This window comes from Lichenostomus cassidix, chromosome 26 (assembly GCF_008360975.1).
Source record: "Lichenostomus cassidix isolate B80296 chromosome 26, HeHo_3.0, whole genome shotgun sequence".
Lineage (NCBI taxonomy): Eukaryota > Metazoa > Chordata > Aves > Passeriformes > Meliphagidae > Lichenostomus > Lichenostomus cassidix.
In genome coordinates this window covers 782,699-795,468 of record NC_139506.1, presented here as the reverse complement: position 1 = coordinate 795,468, position 12,770 = coordinate 782,699, and the positions used below count along the sequence as shown (strand labels likewise).

Sequence of the window (12,770 nt, the reverse complement as noted above, 5' to 3'; positions counted from 1 at the left end):
CTACTGTAAATAAGTAACTTTTAAACTAACCTCAAACTTTCCCAGGGTCAAATGCAGCTTGCAGGGTTTATTTAGCACTGCAGAAGGCAGACAGGGTTATGCTGGGCTGAAGGACTAGAGCAAAGCAACACAGTCAGGCAGGGGCTGTGCTGTAAATGGGATGTGCAGGCTCTGCTGCAGTTTTCCATAAATGGAATCCAAACTGGAGGAGGGAACACTTCCATCCGCAGTGCATGGAGCAGGACTCCCAGGAGCAGATCTGCTGGGGTACCATGCAGTTAGGAAGAAGGAAAGGGTCTTCCTCTCCTCCCAAACACACACATAGCAGCTAAGAGTCTGTAATTGCACCTACAGCATCATTCCTTTCCCACTTTTTATTCCCATCTCCAAATTTATCATAAAAAAGAAGGAAGCACCACGCCTTAGACACACCTGGATTAGCACTGAGCAGCACACGCAGATCATTTTAGTGGGGGCTGAGAATAGCACATTTTAAATATAAAATTTCGAAGTTATTTTGCCTTTCTTAGAAATAGAGATATTAAAAAGCAAGGGTGAAGATAGTTCAAAAAGCACCATTCTCAGCAGGGAAACATTATTTTAGCACCTCCGTGTGCCCAATTCTGCATGCAGGAGAAATGTCTTCCAGCAGTTCTGTGAAGCAGAACTGAGTTTTTGGAAGAACAGGTGAGGTACACTGGACACTCAAATCCAGCAGGTACAGCAGGACGAGAAGCTGGACTGCTCACCAACCTGTCTGGGGACATCCTTAACTTCAGAGGGGGAGAACTGGATCTAAAGTAAAGGTTGCAGAGAGGCAGTTGGTTTCACTGTCTTGAGTTCAACATCATTTGAAGATAAAGCTCAGGACAAGCCCAGTAAACCAATCTAGAACTGTACTTCTAGAGCAAAGGCACAGGGAACCTGAAGGAGGGCCTGGAGGGGGTAGACAAACCCACAGTTTGAGAGTATAAAAGGCAGAAATGTTTCTGATAGAGCCCACAGATGTTCATATTCCCTCTCTGAATTAAACAGTATTTCTTAGAGTCACAGAATAACCTGAGCTGGAAGGGACCCACAAGGATCACATTCAACCCCTAGCCCTGCACAGACACCCCAACAATCCCACCCTGGGCCTCAGAGCATTGTCCAAACACTCCTGGAGCTCTGGCAGCCTTGGGGCCGTGACCATTCCCTGGAGAGCCTGTTCAATGCCCAAGACCCTCTGGGGGAAGAACCCTTTTTTAACATCCAGCCTAAACCTCCTATTGACACAGGCTGACAGTGAGAGGTTACAGAAATGGGTGGCAACGATGGCAATAACCAGCAACAACAAACCAGCGCCACAACAGGCTCCTGTTGGAGGGGACAGATGTGGCAGCTTTGCAAAACGTAAATGTCTCTGAGATCACAGACAGGATTCCATTCAAAGCTGTAAATGCAGCCAGAGGCACAAGTCCTGAGGCAGCCCCAGCATTGCTTATTGTCATGCCATAATTCTGGCCAGGTCTGTACACCAGAGATTGGTCTCATGCCCATGGAGAACTTGCTTTATTCCACCCAAAACCTGGCTCTGCCTTTTCACAGTGGGGCTTCTTTCCTGAACTCAATACCGTGCTTTGCTCAAAGAAAGCATCACAATAAAATCACAGAATCACAGGATCAAGGATTGTTGGAAAAACCTTTGAGTCCAACTGTTCCCCCAGCACTGCCGTGTTCACCACTACACCATGTCCCCAAGTGCCACATCTACATGTTTTCAAACACTTCCAGGGATGGTGACTCCACCACTGCCCTGGGCAGCCTGTGCAAGGGCCTGACCACCCTTTTCAGGGAAGAAATCTTTCCTCATATTCAACATGAACCTCCCCTGGGGCAACTTGATGCCCTTTCCTCTTGTCCTGTCCCTGTTCCCTGGGAGCAGAGCCTGACCCCACCCCCAGCTGCCCACTCATATCAGGGAGTTGTGCAGAGCCAGAAGGTTCCCCCTGAGCCTCCTTTTCTCCAGGCTGAGCCTCTCCAGCTCCCTCAGCTTCTCCTCATCAGAACTGTACTCCAGACCCTTCTCCAGCTCTGTTGCCCTTCTCTGGACAGGCTTCAGAAAATCCAGAGAGATGCTTTGCTCTGTCCACTCACAAGTCCAATTTGAGCATTGCTCATGCCAAAAATCAAGTGATTTTACCCAGTTACAACCATTAAGGATAAAGTAGTGTTGGAACATAATATTTTCCAGGGAAAGCTGTCTGGCAGTTGCACTCAAGCAAGTGTTCCTCTTCAAATCCAGATTTCTTACAAGGAAGAACACAGCAGCAATTTGCACAGCTATGAACAGGCCATGTCAGGGAAGCTGAGAAAGCAAACAGCAGTACAAGCACCGGATGGAAACAGCTATTTCAATCTAAGGGGCTTTCCAAAATATGACATAGAGAAATAAAAATTTCAGGGCACTCACAATAGTCATGATCCATTCTGCTCTTTATCTACATTCATCAGATTCTCTGTACTCACCACAGCCACTCCATGGCAGTAAAACCTGTCTGTCAGCTCAGCTGTGGAAGTGAACAGCTGACACACAAAAATACTCCAGTGCCACTGGCCAGGCAAATCTGTAACTTCAACACACTGGCATCTAACTGTGCTTCAAACTTATTTCTGACCATTCCTCACCAGCAGGACGTTGGGGTTCAGAAGGTTATGTCCACTGCCAAAGATGAAATCTAAGAGCAATGAAAAGTCTATATAATGTAAAACACCCCCTCAAACTCACCCACAACAGTGTCCAGCATTGGGTACCTGCTAGGTACTGCTGAATCACATAATGGCCAGGGTTTGAAGGCACCTCAAATCTCATCCTGTTCCACCCCCTCCCATGGGCAGGGACACCTTCCACTATCCCAGGTTGCTCCAAGCCCTGTCCAGCCTGGCCTTGGACACTTCTAGGGATCCAGGGGCAGCCACAGCTTCTCTGGGCACCCTGTGCCAGGGCCTCCCCACCTTCATACGGAAGAATTTTTTCCAAATACCTGATCTAAACCTCTTCTCTGTCAGTGGGGAGCTGTTTCACCTTGTCCTGTCACTACATGCTCTTGTAAAAAGTCCCTCTCCATCTTTCTTACAGGCTCTCTATAATGAACAATGAAGTGTAAATTAAGTAGTGCAGGTGGGAAATTCCTGCCAGAAGGAGTTCTGCAGCTTAAGAATTCAACATTTTGACATATCAAATAATGAAGCAGCTTCTGCTAAATAATGTTACTTCTCATAGGGGAACTTCATGTCCAAGAGCACAAAACTAACAATGACTTTCCAAACATGAGGCTTTTTCTGAAGAGAAGCATGTGGGAGGATATAAACTCTGAACAAAAAGTGACCTTTTAAAGACACAGGGGACAAACAACATCACCACACATCACAGCAACATACCATTTTTCCTACAGTGGTTGTTTCCAAATGATACTTTATCGCCAGAGAATTTTACTTCAATTTTCCAAACAAATTTAGATTACTCATGAGTTCTCTGTTAGCCATGAGGCAATACAGCTTCTGTTTTTGGTCCTTCTGGACATGTCTGGGAGATAAATAATTTACTACATAAATGTGGGACTGCAGCATCCTGCACAGGATGGCAGGAGATAAGGACAATCAGCTTCACAGGGGCTTTGCCACAGAGAAGCATCCATGGAATACTAGAGTCACAGACTGATTTGAGCTGGAAGGGACCTTAAAGCTCATCTCATTCCAACCCCTGCCATGGGCAGGGACACTTTCTACTATCCCAGGCTGCTCCAAGCCCTGTCCAAGCTTGCCTTGGACACTTCCAGCCACAGCTTCTCTGGGCACCCTGTGCCATGGCCTCCCCACCCTCACAGGGAACAATTCCTTCCCAATATACCACCTATCCCTGCCCTCTGGCAGTGGGAAACCATTTCCCCTTGTCCTGTCACTCCAGATCCTTGTCCAAAGTCCCTCTCCAGCTCTCTTGGAGCCACTTTAGGCACTGGAAGAGGCTCTAAGGTCTCCCTGGAGCTTCTTCTAAGCTGAACATCCCCATCTTCCCAGCCTGGTTGCAGAGCAAAGGGGCTCCAGCCCTTGGAGCAGCTCCATGGCCTCCTCTGGACTCTCTCTTGCAGCTCCACATCCTTCTTGTGCTGAGACCAATAATGCAGTGCTCCAGATGGCAATTCCCCATCACACTGGGGAAAAGGGCCAGACAGGGCCCGAGCATGATACATCCCAGTTCCATGTGCTGTAGCTCCCTCTCACTGCCCCAGTCCCCCTTCTCCAAGGCATCACCATGACACAGCCATTAAGGCTCACCCAGACATCTACCGCTGTAGGCAGGAATTTTAATTCAGCAGATCAGATTTTTTGGAGGATGACTTCAATCATGTGAGGAGAGACATCCTCCCCCAGCCCTCTGGATGACTGACACTAAGGTACAATCATCAACTCCCAGAGGGGCCCAGAACCTGCTCCAAGTAGTTCAGCAGTCAGAGATATTTCTCCTTTCCATAGTTTTGAATACATCGTAAGGTGACAGATTTTGACAGTTTCCCACAAAAAGTGACAGGATGCTCCATTACATGTGTAAGCACAACCATACACTGTCAACCTTTAAAAAGCCAAAAATTATAAACACAATTAGACATAAAACAATAGTGAGATTTATTCTGTCTTTGGGATATGGTCCAGGACAATGCTGCCCCTCAGGCCAGCAGGTCTGGGCTAACAGCCACTCTGAAGTGAGCACTCCCTAGAGTGGCTGTGCTGTGTCCACACAGCACTGGAGAGAAGCACACATGTGTCATGGATCCTGCTGCCACCCTATCTATCACACTGGTCCCAGCTCCTTCTGGGAAGAAAGCAAGAGGATCCCGGGAGCCCTGTGCAATAATTGCCATGTGGGCAAAGGAAGAGGAGCCTGGGGTAAACTGGTATCATCTGAACTGAATGCACAGGCCTCCCAGCAATGCCAGCAGCAGCCAAGGGAGCTGTGGGTGGCTGCTGCTGCAGGGCCAACCCCAGGCCCATGGCTGCAGAGGAATGACTTGATGACAAGCGAGAGAGATCAGTCACCTTGGACTGCACCACAAGTCTGACAGCAATCTACTAAACAAGATGCTAAAGCATAAAGTTACCTTAAATACTTATGAGTCTGTGACCTTGGAAACCATTCCTGGAGGACCTGCTGTTTTGCTTCATCTTCCCAGTACTCGCAGATCAGATTTTAGCTGGTTTTGTGTTACTCATCCCCATCCCCATCACTGCTTCACATTACACCTTCGTAATTCAGCAACTTGGTGAATTAGAGGAATTCACCTGAAGGCATTTAGCTGTAACTCTGTAGTCACATAACCCACTTGGATCACTTAGCTTTAGGCACAAACAATATGTTTTCCCAGAGCTGTAAACAGAAGCTCAGAGCCAGGCTGAAGGGTGAAGTACTGCACCAATAGAGAGAGCAGCCACCCAGGCTGATGCGACATACTGAGGTTAAGAAAAAACACCACAAGCATATTGGGCTGGAGAACTCACAAGGCAGATCCTCTGTGCAGATGTGAACCAATTTCTCTGCTGTCTGCCCCCTCCACCTCCCAGAGAATCCAGGGCACTCTGACCATGATGAGGATGTTCTTCACCATATTCAAGCTCTATGGCAAAGCCTCAGCTCATGCTTCTTCCTGCAGCACTTTGCTGCTATTTCGTATTTCTATACATGTTAAAGATCTTTCCTTGCAGCACACACAGCCGATTAGAGCCATTTGTTTATACACAAGACTAACCAGAGCCACTCTCTCCCAGCCTTATGTTACACAGAATTAAATGCTCTCTAATTTAACTACACGATGCAAGTGACGCATGGTGCCACCTACGTGCCCTTGGACAGGGGCCAGATGGTTTCCCTCCCACGTCACACCACATCTCTGCTAGAAGTAAACATTCAAGGGTAAAACCAGGGGAAAATACTCATATCCTTAATCCCCAGAAGAGACCCTGGGCCAGCAGCAATGAGGCATAGGATGAACACCACCATATAGCACTGTCTGGATTGAAAGGATTTTAGTTTCTTATCAGCTGGCCAGAAGTTCACCTATTTTGTTCCTTCTACTGGTCAACTTTCCCTTGTATCTCAGCAAAACAGCTCAGCTCTTGCAGACATACCTTACCATATTAGGCAATGTGAGTCCTGAAAGTGCAGGACTCGGAGCCTTCCTTGGCTTCCAAACACAGTTCACAGGCACAGGGTCGGCTGGCACGACACTGGGAAAGGGCCAGTAACAACTGGGGACTCCCAGGGCTACCAGTACACCCAGTCAGGCTACCACAGGCCATTCACAAAACACTTAACAAAAGCTATTCCTGATCTTCTAGTTATTCATCATATCCTCCTTTCACAAAAAGGCAAACAGCATGATGACAAAAGGTGAACTCAAGCCTCCGTGGAAGCATAAAATGGCACTAAAAGCAAAAATATAGGTGAAAAATAGGACACACCAAAATCAGGACTCCCAGGTCATAGCTCTGAATCAGCAATAACATTAAGACATTTAGTTTGCGTAAGGAATTTGCCAGTTCATTGGTCTTCTCTTAGAACTCATGGAATTAAGCTTAGAAATTCAGCCTTTTTAAGACAGAGATTTAGTTTATATTGGTACCCAGTTGCATTTGGTGATTTCATGGTAACAATACAAGTAGGCAGAACACTTATTTACAAACCAGAGTGAGCGTGGTTCATTCCATAAATCAAAGTGCAGGGAGACAGGAATGGAGCCTATTTAATCTACTTACTGCAATCGTAATTCACAATCAAACGTTTCAGTACTATTCCTCCATAAAACTTAATTCCATTAGTGTGTCTGGGGTTTATACTGGGCTATACAGACTGTCCTGGAGGCAGTTCGTGACAACAGGCATTTTCTTTGATACTTTTACTGCCCAGAAATTGTTATTTTACCAACACAACACTCAGTGTCTTCCTCTGAATTTAAAGTTCTCCTTTGACAAACTCTCCTGTGAGTGAGGTACATTTGTAATAATCCTGCAGAGAGCTAAAAGGAGAAACAATCCTTTAAATTATGATTATAAACATTTTCTACTTGTTCTCCATTCTCTGTCATTTAAAATACACTTTTCTTCCAAATTTGTTCCCAATTGCTCCTGCTGTGCAATAGCAACGTCAGAAGTTGTCCAGGGTAGCTGTGGCTGCCGCATCCCTGGAAATGTTCAAGGCCAGGTTGAATTGGGCTTGGAGCAACCTGGGATACGGGAAGGTGTCCCATGGCAGGGGGTGGAACTGGATAGGCTTTAAGGTCCCTTCCAACCCAAACCAGCCTGTAACACGTTCTATCACTTTAAGTCAGGGTCAGGTGAAAGACAGGGAGAAGGAAAATCTGCTCTGAAATGGAGCACTGGACCATTCTCTTTAGTCTTCATCATCATTCTCCAACTGTTGCATCCCGGACTAGGCCACTGATCCCCATCTGCACTGACTCTTGCATTTGTCCTCATTGCCTTATGAAGACTGGAATTCCCACTGGTATTTTGCAGTCAGTGGCTTGAGGGAACAGGGAAGGTTTCCCAACTCCAGCCTCTCCCAGCTCAGTCTGAGTCTAACACGAGCTTCCAGACTCTCCTGATTTTTATTTTCTGAGAAACAGAGACAAGACTGTAGCTAAGCTTTTCCCCCACCTCTGCTTGGAGCTCAGGTCGCCCCAGACCATGCAGAAACTCTTTCCTTCGCAGCTCCTTCCCACTGGAACCACACAAAAAGCTTCTTTCCCAGAGGCTTTTTCCAGCTGAAGCCTTTGTACCCATGAACATTATTCCTTATTATTCCACAATAAAACTTTGTCTGCTCTGCCAACTTTCCACAGTGCATCCAGGCAGTCTGCATCCCAGAGAGGGAGGCGGGGTGAGAGCAGAACACATGGAGGATCCTGACACATCCCATTACAAGACCTCTCAGTTGCCTAAAGCTCAGCCAAAGCGTCTGGGCTGGATTCCCATGCTGGTGCTCATGAGCTCAGCCAAAATAATTCATCCACTTCTGAGAATTAGAACAACATGTATTTGCTCCTTCTTTTTTTCTCCCAAAACTGCCTTTACCTTTCCTGTGCTAGTCTCCAGCACTGGAGAGCTTGAAGGAGGGATTTCAAGTAAGGCCTTTTTTTGGCTTCCATGAAAATCATCCTGATATCAGCCAAGATATAAACACTGGAGGAAAAATGTAACTGTTCCTATAAAATCAGAGTCTTTGGGGCTCTGCAACTAAAGTGGGACACTCCAGCCTGCTCAAGTTCACAACCTGGTGACATTTGGCACCTGTCATTCTAGAAATATAGTTGTTGATGAACTAATAATTATTAACTGTACTTTTTTATTGGCACTAGAACTGAAAACAAAGAGCAGTTCCATGATTCCTGCCAAAGTGATGGCCAGTTAAGACAGAAATCTCTGATCTGGATCTCAAATAAACCAGGGAAGACTGACCAAGTGACTTGATGCTGGAGGCATGCAGTGAAGAAAATAAACTGGGAACTGGATAAAAACAAGAGGATTGGGAAAATGGGAAAAACAGCTGCAGCAGAGTGGGAGGAGAGCCTAAGCCAGGTCTGAGGTACATTGGGGTGCATAAGGAACCACAGTATTGGTGCCCCAAAGCACCTGCACAACAGGGCTAATGGAACTGATGGGAAGTTGCTCTGCTGTTAGATAGATCCCACAAGAAAATCATATGAAATGTAAGACAAAAGGAATCCTTGCTGTTAATTTGGCGAAAACCAGCATCATTAACTGTGAGAGACTGGGTGACCTTGAAATGTTGGGCAGCTGGGTTCTCCCAAAGTGCAGCTTATCCATTTACATGAGCAGTGAGGACTGTGCTCAATTAAATCTTCAGCAATTTTAGGACTAGACTCCAGGAAGCCTCCAAACCTGCAGCCTCAGCTACTCTTTTGTCTTAATTTAGGTAATCTGGGACAACTTCCCAGAAGAACAAGACATTCCCAGCAAGTCCCAAACATGCCTGCTGGAAACAAGGTGTCCCTATTATGGTTATTACTTTTTACACATTACAAAACTCCCCTCCTCCAGTCTTACTGTGAGGCAGCAGAAATGTCAAAACAATTTTAATAACGATAAATGGCTGAATCTTTCCTGCAGGATTCAGTGAGGATTTCACGAAGGTCTGCACTATGATGAGCAGAAACTCCTGTGGGAAGAGCTAGGCTCCTCAAAGCAGGTGATGCTTCTGTGAGCAGGAATATCTCACATTTCAAGTGGAATAAAGTGCAAAGTAAGCACTGAGAAAGCAATGGCTGGCATGGAAAGATAAGCACATGCTAAAAGCCATCCCAGCACCACATGAGTCTCTGGTCCCAGCAAGGCTCACTGTGACTTTGCCGCATTCTGACTGAATATTGCAAGGAAGAAAACAGACTCTGAACAGTGTTATTGCCAATTTTCATCAAAGAACCAGTTAATTCCAACTAAATGATACTTCAATCACTCTACTGCATTGCAAAGTACAGGGAAAGGCTACCCCAAGTTTAACGTCTTCCAGCAAAAATGAAACATCCCACAAGCAGGCTGATCCCTATGCAGCCTTACATTTGCTTTTTCTACCAGGTCTTCCACATTGTGCTTTAATAGCTTGAAAATGTATTTAGCTTTGACATTGTCAGTCAGTCATGTTGCCAGGCTCAAATGTGTTTTAGACAAAGACAGACAAAACCAAAGGAAACCAAGGCAATTTGGAAGGACTCAGTAATTATTATAAAAGGAAAGAAAGGGCCTTGAACGATAAGACTATTGCAGAACAGGGGAACATGGAACAACCTCTGACGTACTGCTTGTGAAGACCACTTCCTCCAAGAAAAGAAATCCACGAGGATACAGGAGAGCAGATTTCAGAAATACAAAATACAACGTCCGAAATAACAGCGTCAGGGTGATTCCAAGATCCAAGGTCCCACCTTGCCCAGGACATCTGAGATCCCACTGCAGCCCCACTGCAGCACTCCCACCAGGCTCCACAACTCCTGTGCAGCTCTCCAAGTGCCAACTTTGAACTCAGGCCACTCTGCAGATATACTTTATCTTTCAGAAGAGAAATCAGTAAGGAATTTGCTACTTGGAACCACCTCCCTGTCCATCCTCCTGAGCAGAGCATGAACCTATCCTACAGACAAGAGTAAAAGCATAGAACACTCTGCCACCAACACCCAAGAGTGACATACCAATGATTCAGACATACGGTCTCACTTACCCGAGTTTCCTTCACTTCCTCATTTCCATCAACTTCATCATCATCCTAGGAGGAAAGGCAAACTATGTAATTAGGCAGCTTTGGAGACAACAAAACTTTATCACAAGAAGATAATGTATTGTTTATAGAATCACAGAATAATTAAGGGTGGAAAAGACCTCCGAGATCAAACTCTGACGAAACAGACCATGTCAACTCAACCACATCACAAAGTGCCATGTCTATGTGTGTTCTGAACCCTTCCAGAAATGGTGACTCCACCACTGCTCTGGGCAGCCTGTGCCAATCCCTGACCACCCTTTCAGTGAAAAAATGATTTGATGCTAAAGTTAAGAAAAATTCTGTCAAAAGAAATGCCTATCCAGATGCTTTTGGCTGATTATAAGATCAGGTTTGGTGACCTAATGGCCATTTGGAAGATCTTGGTACTGAGGACAGAATAACTCTCTTGAGATGGCTCCTGCCATTCTAATGCTTCTGAGGAGCTGGGAGGAGGAACTCCCTAATACACTAAGGGAACAAACTTGGAAAAACTGCACATCTGAAACATGCACATAGTATTGACTTCCAAAAATATCTTCACTTCAGTTAGACTCCAGGTGGAAAGATTCATCACCCCAGGTATCTTGTACTTGCACAGCCTCTCTAAGCCACTGCCCTTTGTAAGTGCTCAAGGATTTCATGGAGCAAATGTGAACTACCATGGCATCACAGCTGACTCAGAACTCAACTTATTAACCATAATTTCATAATTCTTACTCTCTCCTGAAAAAGGTGATCTACTTTCCTAGCTGAGGCTCTAACCAAAGTTTGGGGGGTTGGATTTCATCCTTCAGACTGAAGAAATCATCTGAGACCAGGACTAAGAGAAATGACCATGACACAGACAGCTCTTCTGCACTTCTGCTGTGACTGTTCCCTGGTGCTGAGAGGGACTATTTCTACCTATTGTCTTCCTCCCAGGGGGCCTAAAGAGTAGACAAATTTGGGCCCAAAAGATTTGAAAATACTTCAGGTGGCTTGTGGCCTCCTTCTAAAGGAATGAGACTTCGAATCTCTCCTCTCCCATGTGGGACCTTTCCCAATCCTGCAGCGTTCCCATGATATGGCTCAGGAACAGGCTGCCCAGAGCCTGCTGCTTGGTCTGACACAGGCCAAACAGGGTTGCGAGTCCTCTAGATGTGCCTGAAAGAGAGCTGAAGAGGAAAGGACTAATAGGAAATCAATTGACTGGGAAAAAATGCCTGAAGCTTGGAAGAAAATTCACCCTGGAGTTTCTACGGAACTCAAACTTACATCTTGTGTTGAGAAGATGATGCCGGTGCCTCTCCGTCTCTCTTTTGGCCGTCGCCGCTCTCGGATTGACTGTTTGTTCAGGGATCTGTCGTCTGAATCCTGACCTTCACACTCTGGCCAAGCAAAGAAAGACTGCTTTGGTTTCAGTGATATACATCTGTGTTTTTGCTAAGGTTCTGGGGTTCTTCCAAGCTGATCAAGGTCATCTTGCCTGGTATTATATTACAAAGGAGTTATTAAACCAAATGAGATGGAATCTCAGTGTCCTGCTACAGCTGGACACTCACACTCCTTCCTTCACAAGAGCCAGGGAGGTTACCCCAGCTGCCAGCTCTCTCCAAGTCATCCTGACTTATTCCTATTCTGAGGACAAACTGTACTAGGGGAACTTCTTTCTCCAGTTCTAATATCTAAATACTCCATGGATCACTGTCTCATGTATTTATCAGAAATGGAAAATATCCTTTTATTTCTCTGTTTCAAGAAAAGGGATTTGTTTAACTTAATTTAAGCAAGTAACACTTGTTTTGTGAGGTGGTGGCTTCCCCTCAGAGTAACAAGTAAACTTTTCCTCTCTATCTGTACATACTGGAAGTTCTAAACCACACAAAACCCCTTAAGATTTGCCTGTTCTTCACTCTCCGGGTACATACCATTTTTCTCCATCTCCGTGGCTGCCCCTCTGAAATCTGTAGGGTTCACAGAGTCCAGGCCTAGATATTTATTTGTTCGAGTCAGGTATGAACTTGTGTAGAGCAGAGGTGCTGCTGTGGAAGGAGACACAGGTGTCGTGGGTTTGTCAGGCTGTGCCGGGCCCCTCAATCGCCGATAGACGGTCTAGAAACAAAGAGTCATGACAGAAAAATAGTACAATGAAAAGGAAGTAGCAGATTTTGGATTTCAGGGAATGCAATAATCTTTCAGAGCGCGATGTTTTCTTCACTGCGGCTGGAAGTGATCACCTGCACTTGCCAGATCAAGTCCATTCTATCAGATATGGAGGAATGTTAAAATCATTGTACAGCTACAGTGTAAGAGCAACCTGCATAGCTGGGAGATCTGAGATCAATCCCTTTGTCTCTACAGCTGATGGTAGGACAAACAAGTTATCAAATAGAAATAGATGTTTTAGAGTGAAAAAACAGAGGTGGTGGCAGGGGGAGAAAATGGTCTCTCCAGCTTTCCGTTACACATGGAGTATCTGTGGAAA

At 45.7% G+C, this 12,770-nt stretch overlaps 1 protein-coding gene across 12 annotated transcripts in view; it reads right to left on the bottom strand.

Moving 5' to 3' along the window:
* PPP1R12B (protein phosphatase 1 regulatory subunit 12B) overlaps window positions 1-12,770 on the bottom strand; it is a 131,577-nt gene that overhangs the window by 37,151 nt on the left and 81,656 nt on the right. For 11 of the 12 annotated variants that reach the window (XR_014856576.1, XM_085082816.1, XM_085082819.1 and 8 more), the window contains 3 exons: window positions 12,214-12,397; window positions 11,561-11,673; window positions 10,265-10,309 (listed from right to left, as the gene is read on the bottom strand). Coding sequence is in view for 11 of the 12 variants with exons in the window: in XM_085082816.1 (XP_084938942.1) it covers window positions 10,265-10,309; window positions 11,561-11,673; window positions 12,214-12,397 (342 nt within the window). In the remaining variant the exon portion in view is untranslated. Of the gene's footprint in view, window positions 1-6,911; window positions 7,047-10,264; window positions 10,310-11,560; window positions 11,674-12,213; window positions 12,398-12,770 lie in introns of those variants that run through there. The other variant, XM_085082826.1, reaches the window with a different exon arrangement.